The sequence below is a fragment of the Sorex araneus genome, chromosome 8 (assembly GCF_027595985.1).
Source record: "Sorex araneus isolate mSorAra2 chromosome 8, mSorAra2.pri, whole genome shotgun sequence".
NCBI classification, from domain to species: domain Eukaryota; kingdom Metazoa; phylum Chordata; class Mammalia; order Eulipotyphla; family Soricidae; genus Sorex; species Sorex araneus.
The window spans coordinates 1,137,563-1,158,141 of NC_073309.1; the positions used below are offsets into that span (position 1 = coordinate 1,137,563).

At 63.5% G+C, this 20,579-nt stretch overlaps 1 protein-coding gene across 1 annotated transcript; it reads right to left on the bottom strand.

Annotated features, from left to right (window-relative positions):
* Positions 1 to 236: 236 nt before the first annotated feature.
* Positions 237 to 15,808, bottom strand: IRF8 (interferon regulatory factor 8). Its single transcript, XM_004600825.2, has 9 exons — positions 15,779 to 15,808; positions 13,546 to 13,749; positions 9,956 to 10,139; positions 8,473 to 8,546; positions 8,141 to 8,246; positions 7,684 to 7,731; positions 1,465 to 1,851; positions 934 to 1,049; positions 237 to 677 (listed from the first exon to the last, which is right to left on the bottom strand). The coding sequence occupies exons 2-9, from the start codon at positions 13,717 to 13,719 to the stop codon at positions 504 to 506; spliced, it is 1,263 nt and encodes a 420-aa protein (XP_004600882.1). The 5' UTR covers positions 13,720 to 13,749; positions 15,779 to 15,808; the 3' UTR covers positions 237 to 503.
* Between the last annotated feature and the right edge of the window lie 4,771 nt (positions 15,809 to 20,579).

Genomic DNA, 20,579 nt, shown 5'->3' on the forward strand with positions numbered 1-20,579 from the left:
GGGCTGCCCACCTGTCGGGGCTCCTACAGAGCCTTCTAGCTGCAGCCTCCACGCCAGCCTCCTCCCCCTCCTCTCCCGAGCCCCAAGCAGGCTCCGCCTTCGGAGGCTCAGATCCCCCCACCCTGGTTTCCCCCCAGCAGGCGGTGACCCTTGAGTCGCCCCCATGCTGACGGAGCCTGATTCTCCTCGGGGGAGTGACGGATACGGCCGCAACAGACCAAAGCACCACCAGTGGAGGCCGCGAGCTGGGGGAAGCATTTATTCAACAGAGGGTCCCACTCGGCCGCCGGGTAGCCACAGCCCCGTCTTCCTGGCCCGCTCCGAGTCCCCCGATGCCAGCAGGGAAGACACAGCCAGGCCCGGCCGCCCTCGAAGGCCGCAGCTGCCCGGCACTCCCCCTCGAGCCCAGGAGTCCCGCACGCTCGCCCGCTCGCTCGCTGGCAGACGGTGGGGCCGGGAGCACCCCACAGCGCCGGGAGGAGCGGGAGTGGCCGGCCCGAGCCTCAGACGGTGATCTGCTGGTTCTCCCTGAAGAAGGGCCTCTGGTGGGCCGTGCACACCTCAGGGAAGAGCCGGAGGACCTGGTCGGCCGGCGGCTCCTCGGGCTGCACCAGGCCCCCGGCCCCGCAGCTCTTCCGGGCCTCCTCCAGCAGCTGCTGCGCCCACAGCTGCTCCACCTGCGGGCAGTCGGCGGCCAGCGGTCAGCGGGCACGGCTCGGTGGGCGCCCGCGACAGTCCCGCCCGACTGCTCCAGAGCCAGCGGGGCCAGAGCCACACAGCCCTGCGCTGGGTGCAGCTGGGCACTGGCCCAGTCGGGCCATGCTGGGCCCCGCCCCCTCCCCCAGCACCACACGCCCCTCGGGACAGAAGAAAATCCAAATAGACAAACGCGAGGACCCAGGCTTGGAGCGCGCCCTCGGTCCCGGCCCTCACCTGCACGAGGATGAGCTTGGAGCGCAGCGGGGCGGCGTCCGGGAACTCCTCCCCGAAACACAGCACCACGCGGCTGTCGGGCAGGCGGCTCTGGCTGCTGTAGAACAGCTGCAGGTCTGCAGGCACAGAGGGGGTGGGGCTCAGGGCAGGGGGCACTCCCAGCCCGGGCTTCCCAGGGTCAGCCCAGAGGCTCCATCCCAGCCTCCCCGCCTCCCGGAACTGCGGGACACTCCGAGCCTTCATCCTCCCCCCGCCCCCATAGTGCAGGTGGGGAAGTCGAGGCACAAACTCGGGGATGCAGGAAGAAGAGCAGGGGGCGGCATTAGGGAGACCCAGGACCCTGAAACGGGGGACGGGAGGGGGCCTGGGGGGGGGCAGGAGCAGGCGGGAGAGGCGGGCCACGGGGCGTCAGGGGCGGGCAGGGGGTCAGGCGAGCGGGCGTTCAGGAGCGGACAGAGGGGCAGGGGCAGGCCAGGGAGGGCAGGAGCGGGCAGTGGGGGGGGCAGGCAGGGGCGGGGGGCGGGCACAGACCTCGGAAGAACTGGCTGGTGTCGAAGACCTTGACCACCTCCTCGCGCTCCAGCTTGTTGGGACGGTCCCGCCAGGGCACGGCGTTGCCACTGCAGAAGACGCGGCCCTGGCACTGGCGCTTCACCAGCACGCCCTGCCGGCCGCTGTGCAGCAGCACCCCCCGCTCCAGGTGCCCGAACAGCTTCCGGGTCACCTGCCGCTGCCGCTCACTGGCGATGCTGTCGGCCGGCGGGAAGCGCACCAGCTCCAGGCCCTCCGGCCCGTACAGCCTGGTGCCCAGCGGGCCCGGCTGGCCCAGGGACAGGCGGCACCCCTCGGGGCAGGTGGTGGTGGTCTGGCCCACCAGCTTGCCCCCGTAGAAGAAGCTGATGACCATCTGCGAGAAGGCTGCGGAGGGAGAGGGCGGTCAGGGGGCTGCAGGGGGGAGGGCGGTCAGGGGGCTGTGGGGGGGAGGGCGGTCAGGGGGCTGTGGGGGGGAGGGCGGTCAGGGGGCTGCAGGGGGGGGAGGGCGGTCAGGGGGCTGCAGGGGGGGAGGGCGGTCAGGGGGCTGTGGGGGGGCGGGCGGGGGGTGGTCAGGGGGCTGGGGGGGTCTCCTATCCCAGTCATGGTCCAGGGCCCTTCTCTTTCCCACCATGCGCCTAGGACCTCTTGGACACTCAGAGAAGCTCATGGTCCCCTTCGGAAATGGTGTGTTGAAAACACAAATAGATACACACACAGTCAAGGGACCCAATAGCCCCCAGACAGAGGAAGGACTCAGGGTTCCAGCTGAGAGACCGACAAGGCACAGAGGGACCCAGGACGCAGGACATTTAGCAAACTCCCTCTCTCAGCAGGAGGCCCTAACCATCTGGACAGTGTTACAGTGTAGCAGGGCAGGGTGTAGCCCAGCAGTGTTACAGTGTAGCAGGGCAGGCTGTAGCCCAGCAGTGTTACAGTGTAGCAGGGCAGGCTGTAGCCCTGCAGTGTTACAGTGTAGCAGGGCAGGCTGTAGCCCAGCAGTGTTACAGTGTAGCACGGCAGGCTAGAGCCCTGTAGTGTTACAGTGTAGCAGGGCAGGGTTCCCTTATTGGCAGGAGAGGCTGACAGTTCCGGGTGAAAGGAAATGCTGTTTGAATCCAGACTGATGGAAACAAAGACTCCGTAACCCACCCAACCCCCCCAACCCCAGGCAAATTTAGACCTTCAGGGCTCCAAAGGGCTCTGAACAGTCTCCCCCAAAGCCCTTCATCCAGAAAGGTCTGAGAGGCCCCAATTCAGGGCACGTGGTGACAGGGGAGGCCGGGTTCCAGCACACTCTCCACACCCCATCCTGAGCCCCTTCTCAGGCAGGGCCCCGCGGCCTCCGAGTCTCCCCCTCGCCCCGGCTTTCCGGGACTCTGCTTTGGTGGCCGATTCCGACTTAAACCGCATGTCATTCTCACAGGTGAGACAGTCTCCATTTAAAATAAACCTGACAGGGGCTGGAGCGATAGCACAGTGGATAGGGCATTTGTTTGCCTTGCATGCGGCCAACCCGGGTTCGATTCCCAGCATCCCATAGGTTCCCCTGAGCACTGCCAGGAGTAATTCCTGAATGCATGAGCCAGGAGTAACCCCTATACAATGCCAGGTGTGACCTAATTAATGAAAATAAAATAAACCTGACATTTAAAGGCCGACCCATGTTCAATTCCTCTGCCCCTCTCAGAGAGCCCAGCAAGCTACCGAGAGTATCAAGCCCGCACGGCAGAGCCTGGTAAGCTACCCGTGGCATATTGGATATGCCAAAAACAGTAATAAATAAATCTCACAATCGAGAGACGTTACTGGTGCCCGTTCAAACAAATCGATGAGCAACGGGATGACAGTGACAGTGACGTTTAAAATGGAATCTAGAGACTAGCAGAGGCCAGTGAGCAGCCTGGCCGGTGCCCAGGTCTAAACAGTGATGGCAAAGGCGGTGCTTTGTCACCCCAGGACCATAGTGTGGGGTCTCGGAGCCGGGGAACTTGGGCCCTGCCAGACTCGGAAAGTCCCAAAGGAACCTGCATTTTGGCCTCGGGGCGGGTGTGTGGCTGACAATTGCAGGGAGCTGGTTGTTTGGGCCCCGACCAGGCTGCCCTGGAGCCTCCCTCCACAGACCCTGAGACCTCCCGGGGCTGCACAGGGCCGAAACTTAGTTGACAGTCTAGAGGCATTTCTGCAAGCAGCTGCTGAGTTCCGAAATTGGCTCGTGTGCCTCTGGGGCTCTCTGTGGTTCTGAGCATTTTATTTTGCTTGGATATTCAACACCACCATTCAAGCCTGCCTTCTAGGGGCAGACGCTAGATCATTTCCATTGCTCACTTTGTATATCAAGAGAGGTTGCACGGCCGCCTTTCAGAGCCCAGTGGATGGAGGTACGAGTTTGCAGTGACGGGGCGTGTGGGGAAATCTCGGGGGGGGGGGTGTGGTACCGGCGCCAGATGAGACCCTGAGCGGCCATCCGAGAATGGCTCCTCCGCTCCTGATCCCAGAGGCACACAGACCAATTTCAGAACCAGCGGCTTCTGGCAGAAATCACTCCGGACTTAATTACTAAAATACCAGAAATCCAAAATCATATGCTCTTCATTATCAGTAATAGAAAACAAATTATCAAATGATGCCTTTTCCGCAGGTCTGATCACTGGGGAAAATTCCAAATAATAGTAGTGGGTTTTCTGTCAAAACATTGAATGTAATCAAAATAAAGAGAGGGTAAAGTGAAAATCATCTGCCACACAGGCAGGGTGGGGGGTGGGATGGGGGCATCCTGGGGTTCTTGGTGGTGGAACATGTGCACTGGTGAAGGGATGGGTGTGTGGTCACTGTATGACCGAGACTAAAGCCTGAAAGCCTTGTGGGGTCAGCTCAGACCCTCCAGCTTCGCTCTACACATTGTCGCTAACCGATATTCGGAGCAGGCGGGCTCCAGCCCAGCTCCCTTATCTGACATTTGGGGAAACTGAGGCCCCTGAGGGTCTCCCACCTGTGGGCTATAGTGCCAGCTGCTGGCACCCCGGCTCCCACCCCTGCCCGCCCCTGCCCCCGTGGGCATGCCAGGGACATCTGATGACTCGACACAATCCACTTCCTGCGCCGGCTTAGCTCTGAACTTTGCTCCACATGAGGACGTTCCCAGCCCCACGGCCACTGTCCCTGTGCCGTATCTGTGCCTGCGCCCACTGCCGTGTGAATGGACCCTGCAGAGGGCCCGCGCTGGGGTCCCCGGGGGCACGGGCAGTGGGGGGATAGGGACCCCAGGGCCGCAGGGTGGCAGGGACTCAGCCAGGCTGGACGTGCTGAGGGGTGACCGCAGATGGGAGGGGAGAACCCAGAGGAGAAGCGGCTCCCAGGCCCCCCTGCCTCCCGCCCCCTTCCGCGAGCACAGCCCTGTGGGGCCGCAGGGAGACAGACACGGGGACCTGCTCGCCCCGCCGGGCGCTCGTGTTCCTGCTGGCTGTGCCACAGGGCAGGGTGCAGTGGGCATGGCGCCGGCCCTGCCCAGGGCCACCCTAGCTTTGATCCTGGCACCACAGACGTCCCCTGACCCCTGCCAGGAGTGACTCCTGAGCACAGAGCCCGGAGCAAGCCCAGAGCACCACCGGGTGTGGGCCAAGAGCAAACAGAATATATAAACCGAGAGAACAAACGGGGGCAGCCCGGCGGCCCGACAGCGCCAGCTGTTACGGCAGACCCCTGAGCCCAGGGGCAGGGGGAATGGACAGGACAGGAGGGCGAGATGCTCTCAGGCTGCCCAGGGCGGGAGTGAGCATGGCCTGGGGATGAAAGGCCCATCACTGCCCACAGCCGTTTCTCAGCAGAGAAACTGAGGCAGGGGCCCACGGGTCAGCAGTTTCCAGTCACCAGATCCCACAGCGGCGGAGGCCCCCTCCCCCCGTGTGTCAGGTGCAGACCGAGCACTCTCGGGTCCGCCGGGCGGGCCGGTGCCGGACACGCCAGTGTCTGAGCAGGCCACACGAGCACCCAGACCTCCGGCCTCTCTGGGACAGCGGGCCACCGGGCCAGAGGGGCAGGAGGCCTCAGCGCCCCCGGCACCACCACGGCCATCCCGGCTCCTGGGGCAGAACCAGCCCTGGGGCACCGCTGGGCATGGTCCCAAACCAGGACAATTGGCGGCACTGGAGTCCAGCACTTGCGGTCAGCGGGCCAGGCGCCTCCCACCCACTCACACATCCTGGCTTCACCCCTGCATGGAGAAAGTGAACCCGACATCGCCGTGGGCACTGGGAGCTGACAGATGGGAGGAGCTGCTGGGGGCAGCCACGGAGCTGCCCGGGGCCCACAACGTGGCCAGCCGCTGGCTGCTCCCCCGCCGCCCCGGGTCTCCCCAGCAGGCCCAGCACCAGCAAGGACCAGGCCAAGGGGCCTTCTCACGACCCCAACATCTGGGGCACGGAGGCACGGGTGAGGGGTCCCCAAACGTGGCATCCCCCTTCCTAGCTGGGTGGTCTTGGCAGAGCTGCCAACCCTTGGCCACAGCGCCAGAGCTGGGCCAGTCGCCTGCCCGAGGGCCAGCCTGACTCCAGCACCCACACCCTGCTCACACGGCCCTCCCCCAGGGTCCCCACCCCAGCCCTAACGCCCCCGGCTGACCAGCAGCTCACAGGAGGATAAACTCAGGGGCCATGGCAGGGCCCAGCATGTGACCTCAGAAACACAGCATGGCCCAGAGGCCTCCTCTGCCCAGTGCCCCCCTCTACCTCCTCACCACCCCCACCACCTCCATCACACCGTCACCTCCATCACACCCTCACCTCCATCTCACCGTCACCTCCATCATAGCGTCACCACCGTCACACCGTCACCTCCATCACACCGTCACCTCCATCACACTGTCACCTCCATCACAGCATCACCACCATCACACCGTCACCTCCATCACAGCGTCACCACCGTCACACCGTCACCTCCATCACACCGTCACCTCCATCACACTGTCACTTCCATCACAGCATCACCACCATCACACCGTCACCTCCATCACACTGTCACCTCCATCACACCGTCACACCGTCACCTCCATCACACCGTCACCACCATCACACCGTCACCACCATCACACCGTCACCTCCATCACACCGTCACCACCATCACACTGTCACCTCCATCACACCGTCACCACCATCACACCGTCACCTCCATCACACTGTCACCACCATCACAGCATCACCTCCATCACACCGTCACCTCCATCACAGCGTCACCTCCATCACACCGTCACCTCCATCACACTGTCACCACCATCACAGCATCACCTCCATCACACCGTCACCTCCATCACAGCGTCACCTCCATCACACCGTCACCTCCATCACACCGTCACCTCCATCACAGCGTCACCTCCATCACACCGTCACCTCCATCACACCGTCACCTCCATCACAGCATCACCACCATCACACCGTCACCTCCATCACAGCGTCACCACCATCACACCGTCACCTCCATCACAGCGTCACCTCCATCACACCGTCACCTCCATCACACCGTCACCTCCATCACACCGTCACCTCCATCACACCGTCACCTCCATCACACCGTCACCACCATCACACCGTCACCACCATCACACTGTCACCTCCATCACACTGTCACCTCCATCACACTGTCACCTCCATCATACCGTCACCACCATCACACTGTCACCTCCATCACACCGTCACCACCATCACAGCATCACCTCCATCACACCGTCACCTCCATCACACTGTCACCTCCATCACAGCGTCACCTCCATCACACTGTCACCTCCATCACACCGTCACACCGTCACCTCCATCACACCGTCACCTCCATCACACCCATCGTCACCTCCATCACACTGTCACCTCCATCACACCGTCACACCATCACCTCCATCACACCGTCACCTCCATCACACCCACCGTCACCTCCATCACACCGTCACCCTGCCATCGCCACTGTCACCATCACCCCCCTTGTCACAGCCGAAACTCGGGTGCGGGGTGAACAAGGGACAGCAGCCCCAGGGATACCCACAGGGCAACCACGGCCCGCCGGGTTTGGGCCCCCTGTGGGTGCATGGCCTGCCCTGCTCTCGCCTCTCCGTGGGGGTCGTCTGAGGTGAGGCTCCAATAGGCCGTCACAGAGGAGGAGTCGGGCCCAGCTCTGACACCCGGCGCCCCTGTCTGCGGGCCCGGAAAGCCCCCCGCCTGCCAGCCCAGCCCTTACCTGGATGCTGTCCTTCATAGGCTGCGTACCCGGGCACCAGCGGCAGGCCTGCGGGAAGGGCCAACTCGTGACTCGGGGCCCACGCAGGGCCCTGGGCCTCGGGTGGGGGAGGAGGCCTGGGGGGCTGGTAGAGCCAGGACGGGGTGAAGGCATCTGCCTGGCACACTGCTCACCTGGGTTCCATCCCCATGCCCCCAAGGGCCCCTGAGCGTGGTCAGGAGTGACCCTGAGCACAGGAGCAGGAGTCAGCCCTGAGCACCGCCAGCTGTGGCTCAAAGCAAGACACGAAAGAGTGAGGGTGCCCCGGCCCCATCCGGCCCCGCAGGTCCACTCTGCAGGGCTCCACGTCCCGTGAGTTCTGCCCAGCACCCCCAGCTCTGGGCAGCTGTGGCTCATGGCTGTCCCTGCTGGTCGAAGCTGCAGACCCCAGGGGTCACGGGCTCCCCAGGCCCCTCACCTGCGGTCGGCTGCTGTGACCACCAGTCCGGGAGCGGCTGACCCCGGCAGGCCACTGGCGGGGAGGGGCTCCGCTTGAGGGTGCCCAGGTAATCGTCCACACAAGGCTGGGCGAGGGAGAGAGGAGAGAGCTGGTCACATGGGGTCCTGGGCGATCACTGACCCTTACGTCCAGGAGACAGGTCAGCCGGGCCCACCTCCACGGAGCCAGGGTCTCCCCTCCATGGCTGCCCGCAGGCTCACAGCTTCCCCCCAGAGCCCCTGGGGGTGGTCTCCCACCCCAGGACGGCCTGGGCGGGGGAGGGGAGGCGGCGCGCCCAGCGGGGGCCTCACCTCCTTGGCCAGCTCCTCGCAGCCCCTCTCCAGGGCCTCGCCCGCACCGCCGGGGGCTCCCGGGGCTGCTTTGCCTGTGGGGAAGCAGAGACAGGCGCGGCTGTGCAGTCACCAGGGGTCGTTTTAGTGCTGAGTGCAGGAAACTGGGGTGTCGGGGTGTCTGGGAACAGGCCTGGCCGCTTCTCCCCAGCGCCTGAGTCATCTGACCGTGCGGGCAAAGAGAGAAGTGGGCGGCACGCGGGCCCCCGTCTGCCCAGGGTGGAAGCAGCCGGGCCAGGCTGCAGGACAGGCCACGCGAGCCCCGGCCGCAGGTGCCTGCAGAGGGGTCTCCTTTGTCAAAGCCCACCGGCAGGAAATCGCTCCTTGGCCTTTCCGGGGTGGGCGCAACCCACACTCAGGCACGCCCGGGCCCCTCCCAGCCAGAAAGTCCTCAGGGACCCCAGAGTGGGTAAGACGCAGCCCAGAGGGGCCCAGCAGAGCCGGGAGAAAGTTCTGAGCAGCACTGGGAAGGAAGGCAGGGAGGGAGGGAGGAGGGAGAGAGAGAGAGAGAGAGAGAGAGAGAGAGAGAGAGAGAGAGAGAGAGAGAGAGAGAGAGAGAGAGAGAGAGAGAGAGAAAAGAAAGAAGGAATAAAAGAGAGAAAAGGAGAAAGAAAAAGAGAAGGCAGGCAGGCGGGCAGGGGGCAGGGGGCAGGCCAAGCCCGGAGCAACAGGGACTCACGGACTCTCTGCCCACCTGCCCCTCTGCAGCCCCGCCCAGGCCTCCCTCGCTCAGTACAGGGCATGTTGGGTTGGCCCATGCCCCCCGCCCCGCACCCCTAGACCACGGCACCGGGCCCAGCGCTGGGCTCTGGAACTCCCGGGCAGTGCCCCCGCCCTGCAGCTCGGAAACCCCTGAGGCCCAGAGGGTGCATTTAGACATTATGCAAATGCCGGGCGCCGCTGCCCCGCAGGGGATGCAAACCGAGCCATCACCTGTCCCGGGGGCTCAGTCCCCGGGGAGGGGAGAGACGCTTCCTTCTGCCGAATCACAGCCCGCTGTGTGGCCGTGGGAACTCACCACCGCGGGGAGAAGAGGCCGGAGCCCACGTCCTGCCTCGCCCAGCTGCCCTGCGCCTGGCTGGCAGTGACCGGGCAACCCTGCTGGCCAGCACTGGGTGCGGCCGCGGGCTCGAGTGTGCAGACAGGCCAGTCACAAATGGGGCAAGAGGGCCCCGGAGTAGGGTGGCCCTGGGGGCCGCCCGGCCCCCGCCACGGCCTCGCAGAGGGTCCCTGTCGTGACGGTGACACTCGCCAGAGCCCAGGGCCGCAGCGGTTAGGCTGGGAGCTGTCACCGGGTGACCGAGGCCAGGCCGGGCGGGGCAGGCCTGCTCACCGGCCTCCATCCCGGGGGCTGTCCCCGAACCCCAGCCAAGACAGGAGCCTCCGTGTAGCCCCGCCCTCGGGCAGCCCTCCCAGGAGAGCCCGGCAGAGCCGGGACACTCACATTTCTGCTCGTCCTCGGGCACAATGCGGTACACCTTGTAGGGCTCCGAGATGTCCAGCTGGGAGCGGTCGGTCACCTCCTCGAAGTCCGGGCTCTTGTTCAGGGCACAGCGCAGCCGCGTCTTCCAGGTGGCCGGCTCGGCCTTGTCCCCCTCCTTGAACTTCCCTTTGAAGACTGCCCAGGCCTGAGGAGGGACGAGGCCCGTGAGTGGCCCCCGGGGCCCGACCACTCTCCCCTCACAGGCTCGCAGCTGCCCACATGCACACAACGGCTAAGCCCCCAGGCCTGAGGCCACATTCTCCACAGCTGGGGCCAAGGGGGTGCCAGACACACGTGCTCATACATGCACACACAGACACAGATGCACAGATGCATGCATAGATACACACACAGACACACCAGCATGCTCACACAGATATGCACACACGTACTCACGTACACACACATGCACTCTCACACTCACATGTACACACACGCAAATACACATGCTCACACACACATACAGACATACATACTCATACACACATGCAGATACACACATGCGACATGCACATATACACACATGTAGACACACACACACACACATACACACACGCGCAGACAGGCTGAAGCTGCCTCTTGGCAAATCCCCTGGCCAGAGAGCCAGGAAGAGCCTGAGGTCGAGTGTGGCAAAGAGGAAGTCGCACTTGGTTTCACTAGAATGTTCAAAACAAAGAACAATTTGTTGCTTTTCAGACCAAGACGGAGCTAAACTAGCCAGCGAGGGGACCCGGCAGGGCTGAGTGTCCACACTCTGGTTTCGCACTCGGCCCTTTATTCCCCTCCGCGACCCACCCAGCCCGCCCGGGTGTTGTTTAAAAAGAGACGAAACAGTTTTCCTCTGAGAGGGATCTTACAGCTCTCGACCCCCTGTGAGATCCTGAGCTGGACTCTGGGCTCCCCCCCGGCGCCCGTTAGGAGGGGCCTGGTTAGGCCTGTGGCCCTGCCGCCCCCCCAGGGCCCCCGGCACCCCCAAGCACCCGGGCCTGGAAGCAGGTAGAAATGCGGGCCCCAGCCCTGCACCCCAATATCTGTGGATGTAGGGAGCAGCTGGCAGACTCTGGAGACAGAAACTAGAACAGTCTCCGCACGAGGCCCGGCCCTGGCAGTGGGTCCGAGAGAGTGTCGGGGGGCATCTGCCAGGACAGGCCCAGGCCAGCCATCATGCCCAACCTGCTCTCAGGGCTTAGAGGGGCAAAGGCATCACTCCCCTCCTTGTGCCTCCCCCACCCCCACCCCACGGCCCTAGCCAGGCGGGGCTGGACTTCTAGAACCATCCTTGGCCTCTGCCTTGTGGTACTGGGAGCGCGCGCGCGCGCACACACACACACACACACACACACACACACCAGATGTGCATACATCCATACGCACATACTCACATGTGATACATACATGCCTACACATGGGTGAACACACGTGTGTGAACTCACACGTGCAAACACACTCTCCCCTGGCGGCCACCAGAAGTGGCTCGGGCTGCACTCGAGCCCTGGAGGGGAGACGGACGCCCCCATCTTCTAGGAAGCGGGGCCTGGGGCTGAGGGGCAGCAGCTGGACCCTCCCTGGCCGGCAGCTCAGAGGGGCCTGGGGAGGCCACAGAACCCCTTTGAGCTGCCTCTGAGGGACGGGCCCCAGCAGTGACACCCAGTCTTGCCCATGCCGGCCCTACACGAGCACTGTCCTGTGTGCCAGGAACACTGGGGCCTCGTGCGACGCCCCCATGGGTACCCGGACCCACACCTCAAGCTCCTGAGGCCAGCCAGGAAGAGACAGCAAAACGCCTCACCAAACCAAGCCCACCCACGCTCTGGCAGCACCCCCGCTGGGGGCATGAAACAGGAGGGCCCGTCTACACCGCACAGGCCTCAGGGCCCCATGGGGGGACTCGGGCTGCCGCTTCTCACTGTCCGTGCAGGAGCCCCTCTGGGGCCTTTCCTCACGCCCTGCGGCCCCGGCAGGCTGGCCGGCTGCGGGAGCCGGGGCCCCCGAGGCAGAGCGGGGGTGGGGGGCGGGGGTGCAGACATGTCGCAAGGCCGAGGGACCCTCAGCTCGGGGCCCCGTGCCCCTGCTGAGATTGTAGCGGCGATTGCCACACCAGCGGCTGCGTAACGACGGAAACGTGGGAATCTGCCGCTTCCCTGGGCTGTCGAAACGGCTCTGTGGGGTGTTGCACAAGAAGCCCAAATCTGGGGCCCAGCTCCCTCCCCCGGGACCACAGCACGGCCCTGCCCGGGCGCCCACCCGCCACCACACTGGGGGCCGCTCGTGAGGACCCCGCCAGGGCGACGGCGTGAGGACGTTTGCCTGGGACGCAGCCCCTGGCTCCAGCCCCAGCACCTCACAGGCTCCCCCGAGCCCCCCAGGAGTGGCCCTGAGCATCGCAAGGGCACGGGACACCACGGCGAGGCTGAGGGCGCCCTGGACACCTCGGGCCCAGGAGAAGGGCTCCGGGGCTGGAGGCCAGCAAGAAGCGCAGGGGGGACTGTGGGACTGTGGACACACACACTGGCCAGGGGCCACACAGGAACAGGTGACCAGCCCTCACCAGCCCCACTGGCTCACAGAGGCCCACACGGGCACCAGGGCCCGCCACTGACTGACCCAGGCCATGCCCACTCCCTGCCACACTCACACACTCAGCCTCCTGCCCTGTGGGCCAAGGGGCACACCCACACTCACGCACACTCGAACACTCACAGGTACACACTCACACACACCTGCGTGCACACACGCTCTCACTCTCACACAGTCACACTCTCACACACAGTCACACTCTCTCACACTCACACTCTCACACTCACACTCACATACACTCACACTCACACACACTCACTCTCACATTCACACTCACACTCTCTCACACTCACACTCTCACTCTCACACAGTCACACTCTCACAGTCACACTCTCTCACACTCACTCACACTCACACACTCACACTCACACACTCACTCTCACATTCACACTCACACTCTCACACACTCACACTCACACACTCACACTCACATTCACACTCACACTCTCTCACACTCACTCTCACACTCACACTCTCACTCTCACACACCCTCTCACATTCACACTCACACTCTCTCAAACTCACACTCTCACACTCACACTCTCTCACATTCACATTCACACTCTCTCACACTCACACTCTCACACTCACACACACTCTCACACTCACACACACTCACACTCACACACTCACACACACTCTCACACTCACACACTTTTTTTTTTTTGCTTTTTGTGTCACACCCAGCGATGCTCAGGGGTTACTCCTGGCTCTGCACTCAGGAATTACTCCTGGCAGTGCTCAGGGGACCATATGGGATGCCGGGGATCGAACCCGGGTCGGCTGCGTGCAAGGCAAACGCCCTACCCGCTGTACTATCGCTCCGGCCCCCTCACACACACTCTTACACACGCTCTCACACTCACTCTCACATTCACACTCACACACACTCAACACTCTCACACTCACACACTTTCACACACGCTGTCACACTCATCCTCACACTCGCCCGTGCGGTGGATGGGGCAGCTGACCTTGAAGATGGACGCGTCCACCTCCTGGTTGTAGTCCTGCTTGCCCGCGTGCTTCCAGGGGATCCGGAACATGCTCTTCTCGTCGCTCTCCCACACCAGCCCGGGGTAGGCGCCGCTGTCGATCTGCTCCACGAGCCACTGCCGCAGCCGCCGGCCCCCGCTGCGGTCACACATTCTCGGGCAGGCCAGCTCCTCCGGCGAGGACTGCCGACGGCAAAGCGGGGTGAAACAGGGCTGCCCCCAGCCTGGGACCCCCAGGCCTCGGCCGGCCAGATCGAGGCCACCGGCGCAGACAGCAGACGGCAGACAGGTGAGTCCGAGACCCCGCCCCGCTGCCCCCTGACCTCGTCACAAATGGGGTGCTCCGGGCTGCCCCGCACACACAGGAGTCGGGGGGAGGCGGAGCGGGGTCCCCGGTCCCGGCTCTACTGCTCCCAGCCCCTTGCTCAGCAGCTCCTGATGCCACAGTGAGAGGCAAGTGTGAGCACTGCGCACCGTGCCCAGCCAGGAGCCCGCCAGGTGCCCAGGGCCGCGGGCAGGACAGTGGGAACCTTCCTGGAGCCGGAGTTGGGAGGGGGCCACGGGCGTGTCCACCCCAGCCGTTTACAAGAGCAGGCCGGATGTCCACCCAGCAGCTGGACAGACGCCCACCCCAAAGAAACAACCAGGCACTTTATGATGATGAAAGTGCGGCCCCTTCGGACAAACAATCCTTAAGACAATCAGTGGTGACAAGGCACCGTGTCCCCAAGAAGGCCACGCCAGAGTCGCGTCCTCCCTCACTCTCTCAAGAGACCCGGGGCCGGGGGGCCTCTCTCCCAGGCTCCCTCCTCTGCCAGGGCCCAGGAAGCTTCCCCCTTCCCCAAGCTCTAAAACAGTCCCTCTGGGCTGGGGATAAGGCCGGGGAAAGACATCTGCCTTCATGCAGCTGACCCAGGTTTGAGCCCCAGTAACCTGCGGGCCCCCCCGAGCACCACCAGGTGTGGCCCCAACCCAACCAACCATTCAGGAAAACATGAAAAGGAGCTTTAAGGAAGGGCCGAGTGGGGAGGGCACAGCAGGGACGGCACTTGCCTTGCACAGCGCCGACCAGGCCCCTCCCCAGCGCCCCATACGGTCCCCGAGCCTGCGGGAGTGACCCCAGCACACCAGCAGGTGTGACCCCCCCCCAAACAGAACTAAGATAAATGGATGAACTAATGAAACAGCCCGTCCACCTCCATCGGGAAGGAGAGCCGGGCGCAGGGACGGGGCAGCGGCACGGCGGCACAGGTGGCTCTGAAAAGGGGTTATTGGGCTGCAGCCTCCTGATCTTCCCAGCGAGGGGCACAGGCAGGCTGAGGGGGTCTCACGCCCAAGAGCGGCCCCCGCCCTCCCTCTGCACCCTGGGCCATAAACTGGCGGGACTCCAGGACTTCCTGAAAGGGAAAGCAAAACCCTGGCTCCTGTGGGGATTGGGGGGAGGGGGGGTAGCCAAGGCACGTGGGACCCTGGGGTGGGGGGCCGGACCCAGGGCTCCACAGGATTCACCCCCGAAGAGGGTCCCTCTGGCCCAGGACCCCGCGGCGCAGCCCGTGTGGGTTGTGAGCAAGGGGTTCGACTTCCCTTCCCAAGCTGACCTGCTCCCCTGGAAACCCACATGGAGGAGCTGAGAAGCTGCCCAGGGCCCCCAGCCGGGCTCCTGGACTCCCCAGCCCCCGCTCAGGGTCTCTGCTCTGGTGCCCCCAAACCTCCATCCCCAAAGAATCAAGAACCTTGAAGTGTTTCCTGGACCCCCCAGAGCCCTCGCACCCCACAGGCTGAGCCCCACTCCGAGCCAGGTGGTCCGGGCGAGGAGGAAGAGTCTGACCCGGGCCCCTGCACGGCGGCACAGAGGGGGGCTGGCGGGAGGGTCTCGCCCTGTTCACACTTTGCTGCCTGCGCCAGGGCACTGAAGACAGGGACCCACAGCACCCAGAAATCTGAGCTGTCGCGAAGCAGATCCGGAATTGCCGTCAGTCCGGGCCTCTGACCCGCTCCCGCCCCGTGCCTGCATCCAGGGGTCCCGGGACCCCCCACACCCCCATTCTCTGCAGCCTTCCAAGGTTCCCCTGCAAACCACATTTCAGGAAAAGTGAGTTTTTTCAGAAATGGCCCGTCTTGGTCTCCCCGCGGCTGGGACTCTGGGCTGGGGTGAGACTGTGGGTAGGAGAGAGAAAAGTGGGTTACCCCGGGGCTCCCCGCCCGGCCCTACCTGCCGTGCCAGCTGCGGGGTCCCGCGCGCGCCGCGCCCAGCGATGCGGCGCTGCCCAGCGCGCGCCTTTTAAAGCAGGGGGCGTGTCCCGCGCGCCGAGCGACGGCCGCGAGGCCCAATGGGTGTGGCGCGGAGGTCGGGGCCGGCCAATGGGCGCGGCCCGCCCGGCCCGCCTTCTCTGAAGCGCTCGCTTTTCCGAGAAATCACTTTTCTGCCGAGGCGGCGGCGGGTCCGGGTCCGGGTCCGGGTCTCCGCGTGTCCCAGGGCCGCCCCGAGCCGCTCCCGAGCGCCAGGGGTCCCGGGGCGGGCCGGGGTGCCCGCAGGAGACCCCGGGGTGATGGGTCTGGGGACAGAGGTCAAGGCAGGAGCCGGGGGGTCACAGTTGGGCCGTGGGGTCTGCGGGGTGCCACGGGGGGGCCCACGAGTGAGCCCAGGCTCGGTCCCCGCGCACTCCGGGTACAGTGCCCACAGGGCCTGGGGCTGCATGGGGGTCCCCTCCCCCCAGACCCCCAGCGGCCCCCCCTGAGCTGTGGTTCTGGGAGGGCCCAGAAGATGCTGCTGTGCCTTTCCGGAGTGGGGGGAGACACAGGCCGACCCGGAGCAGCTGAGGGGGGAGTCTGGAGCCAAGAGGGGGACGCCCCGGCCCGGCCCGGCTGGCCCCCGAGGGCGGGAACAGTCCCGCCGGCTTCAGGGCCCTTCTCGAGGCCGAGGAGCGTGAGGTGAGATGCCGAAATACATGTTACAGACCCCCCGGTGCAAAAATGTACACACAGAAGTCACCCCCCGCCCAGGTGAAAGCACACGGGGCCCCTCCACAGGGACACGGAAGGCTCCTCCGCGGCCGAGCACTGAGAGTCAGCACTGCCCGGCCGCCCGCCCGGAGCTCAGCACCGGGAAGTCAGGTTCTGCACAGCCGAATCGTGCGGCGGCGGCAGTGAGTGCTCCGGGATGTGCTCGCCGCGCCGTGTGTCTGCGGGACCGGGGAGCATTTCCAGAGCTCCGGGAGCTCCTAGAGCAGCCGGTCGCGCCACCAAGACTCCTGTCCCCCCCCAGCCGCTGCCGGCCCTCGGACCCTCTGCACCGCAGGTGGGGCGGCCACTAGGCACAACTCGGACTCAGGGAAACGAGCACCGGCCCCGAGACGCGCGTGGGCAGGCGCCCTGGACGGGGGGCAGCGGGCGTCGGAGTCTGCTCTGGGGGCACCGAGCCGTGTCCTATCCCCGGGGGGAGGGGGAGGGACAGGAGCGGGGACAGACCCGGCCCTCCGCAGCCCTGCCCACACGAGCCCCTGCCCGCCCTGCTGACCTGTGCCTCCCACCTACTGTCCTTCTGCCCAGGGACGCCCCCTTCCAGCCCGTCACGCCACACCCCTCCTGTGGCCATGGTTCCCGTCCTTGGACCCGCGTCTGCCCCCTTTGATAAAGACCCTACGCAGGGGCTGAAGACTCTGCCTTTGGAGCACCCGCGTCCCAGGTGCAGGGAGGGACACAGGTCCCACCCCGACGCGCCCTGGCCCGACACTGAGGCCCAGGGCTGTCCTGCAGGCCGGGAGCGGGGCCCAGCGGAGAGCTCCACGCTTCCTCCCGGGCCCTGGCAGGCAGCGGGGGTCAGGACAAAGGCCTCGGGTGCCCTCTGCTCCTTCGACCTCTTGCGACACTAACGAAGCCATCGGCTCCCAGGCCCAGGCGGGGTCTGCGGCGCTAATCACTCAGCTCTCCGCCCGCGCCCAGCCCAAGCCGCCACGGCTGGAAAGAGAAACGTGATTTACTGGAACCGAGCTCACTTCTGTGAGATCAGGAGTGCTCACGGCACAGCCCCTGGACAGGAGCGAAGGAGGACTCTGGACTCCAGCCACCATCCGGCTCCCCGGCTCCTCACGGCCGCCTCTGTCAGCCCGGCGGCTCTCGGGAGAGATGGGCCAGCCTGCCCACGCCAGACCGCCCAGCCCACACCGTCAGTGCCCTCACCGCCCAGGGCCCACGCTACCCAGCACCCATGTCAGGCTGCCCAAAGGTGTCAAAGGAGGACAGGTGGCCAGTCCTGCCCATACACACAGCCCAGAGGCAGCAAGAAGGGGACACCCGGCAGCGCTGGGCTGAGGCGCTGCAGCCCCCCCCGGCCCAGTGCCCCGTGCCCGGCAGGTCTCTCCTGCCAGAACCTGCTAAATGGCCCTGGAGTCCCGCAGAGCTGGGTGTGGCCCAAAAAGGGATCCTGATACCCTGGGCCAGAGCAGTAGCACAGCAAGGAGGGCGCTGGCCTTGCACACGGCTGACCCAGGTCAACCCCATAAACCCTCTGAGTCCCGCCGGGCCAGCTCCACACACCCCAAAACGATGTGATTCCTTGGGGGCTGGAGCAATAGCACAGTGGGTAGGGCGTTTGCCTTGCACGCGGCCGACCCGGGTTCAATTCCCAGCATCCCATAGGGTCCCCTGAGCACCGCCGGGGGTGGTTCCTGAGTGCAGAGCCAGGAGTAATCCCTGTGCATCGCCAGGTGTGACCCAAAAAGAAAAAAAAAAAATGTGATTCCACAGGATGGCAAAAATGGCGAAGGTCGGCTGGCCTGAACCCCAGGAAGCGAGGTCACTAGACCCCGGTCAGGGTAAGCAGGTGCCACCAGAAGGCCACAGGAGGGACCAGGTGCTGACAGAGCCCCCTGGCACATGTGCCTACGGGAGAGGAGAGTTTGTCACACTCATGCCCATGCATGTGTACACACACACACATATGCACACATGCACTCAGGTGTACACTCACATATATGCTCATTTGCACATGCACTCTTGTGTACTCATGCATATGCACACAGGTACATGCAGACACATGCATGTACTGTACACATTGGCGCATGTGAATGCATGGACACACATGCACACCTGTGCATACACACTGATACACTCGTCCATGTGCATACACATGGACACGTGTGTGCTGAGAGATATGCAAACCTGTATGTACAGGCGTGCATGCTCATACACTTACATGCACATTCACATGCGTGTACAGAGATGTGTACCTAGAAGCACATCCATGAATACACAGAGGCACATGCACATATGCATGCACACATGTATACACACAGACATGTATGTTTGGAGACACTTGTATGCACACAGATGCGTGCTCACATGTGTACACACGCGCACACAGACATGCAGACAGTTTTGCTTTTATGCACACGTGTGGCCGGACAGTCACACCAGCCTGCAGGTCCAGGGCTCGCCCACGGAGGGCCACGAGGGTGGCGCCCAGAGGGGAGATGGGGCAGGGGACCTGCCACGGGGGCTCAAGGCAGGAAGGGGGCCGCTGGGCTCACAGCTCAGCCGCGTCCACAGAGGGACCCAGCGCGGCCGCTCAGGTGAGTCACCGGGGCTGCCCGTGGGAACCCGAGGCAGAGCTTCCTCCCAGATAAGGCCGGCCTGGCCGTGCACTGGCCCGCACAGAGGCCGGACTGCAGGGAGGGGCGAGGGGCGCCATGCACTCGTGTGTGTATGTGTGTGTGTGTGTGTGTGTGCATGTGTGCGCGTTTGTGTGTGTCTGTGTCTCCGTGTATGTGCATGTACCTGTGTGTCTGCATTTGTGTCTGTGTATGTGTGTGTGTGCATGTGTGCGCATCTGTGTGTGTGAGTCTGTCTCTGTGTGTGTGTGCATGTGTCTGTGTATGTATCTGTGTGTGTGTACATGCATGCATGGACCTCCACCAAGCCCTGACACCCACACAGGGATGTGCTTCCGGGGAGCTGGGCCCCCCGACTCCAGGGTCTTCCAAGAGAGATTCGCAAACGAGGTGGACTTTGACCCAATGCTCAGAACAATCGCTCTGTTTGTTCAGGAAGACTTTAGGTAATGACTTACCAGTCCCTAACATTGTCCCGGTCTATTTCTTCAGAAGGATAAGGAAAAAAAAAATCTAAAAAAGAAAATCTGGGGGCTGGAGCGATAGCACAGCAGGTAGGGCGTGTGCCTTGCACACGGCCAACCCGGGTTCGATTCCCAGCATCCCATATGGTCCCCTGAGCACCGCCAGGGGTGATTCCTGAGTGCAGAGCCAGGAGTAACCCCTGAGCATCGCTGGGTGTGACCCCCCAAAAAAAGCAAACAAATAAAATCTAAAAAAAATCGGAGATGCTTCTAATTCTGTCCCATGAAGTGTCTTGCTCCTCCTTTCATCAGAGGGTCTCAGACCCCCCCTGGTGCTGCGGGTGGGCCCAAGACCCTCCCCAACGGGTGGCAAAACTTTATAATTTTTACATAAGGAAAAAGAATTGTGAAGCCAGAAGGGCAGCAGAGAATCGAGGAGTTTGCCTGATTCAAACCCCGGCAACTCTGGGCGTCCTGAGAGCACGGCCAGGAGAGACCCCTGACCACAGGGCCGGGAGACCCCTGACCACAGGGCCGGGAGAGAGCTCTGAGCACCGTTGGATGGTCCCTCCCAAGAAATAAAAGATAAAGAATTGCATAAGTATCTGATGATTATTTTGCCCTTCAAATGAATATTTTTTCTTTTGGGTCACACCCGGCGATGCACAGGGATGACTCCTGGCCCTGCACTCAAGAATCACTCCTCGTGGTGCTCAGCGAACAAATGGGATGCTGGAATTCGAACCCAGGTTGGCCGCATGCAAGGCAAACGCCCTACCCCCTGTGCTATCGCTCCAGCCCCTTCAAATGCAAATTTCACTCGGGTTTATTATTAGCAGAGGAGATTGAAATATTCTGGAAATTGACAGCTCTTCAAAGGAAAAGAATTCTTTTTTTTTAGTTTTATTATATCACCGTGAGATAGTTACAAGCTTTCATG

Bases quoted from the DNA above. Each gene is read 5' to 3' on its own strand.
- IRF8 (XM_004600825.2), bottom strand. From the start codon at position 13,719: ATGTGTGACCGCAGCGGGGGCCGGCGGCTGCGGCAGTGGCTCGTGGAG. The intron at 8,547-9,955 runs GTGAGTGTCCCG...GCTTCCCCACAG, and splicing joins GCCCGAGGACGAGCAGAAAT to GCAAAGCAGCCCCGGGAGCC. The intron at 678-933 runs GTGAGGGCCGGG...GACTGCCCGCAG, and splicing joins CCAAGCTCATCCTCGTGCAG to GTGGAGCAGCTGTGGGCGCA.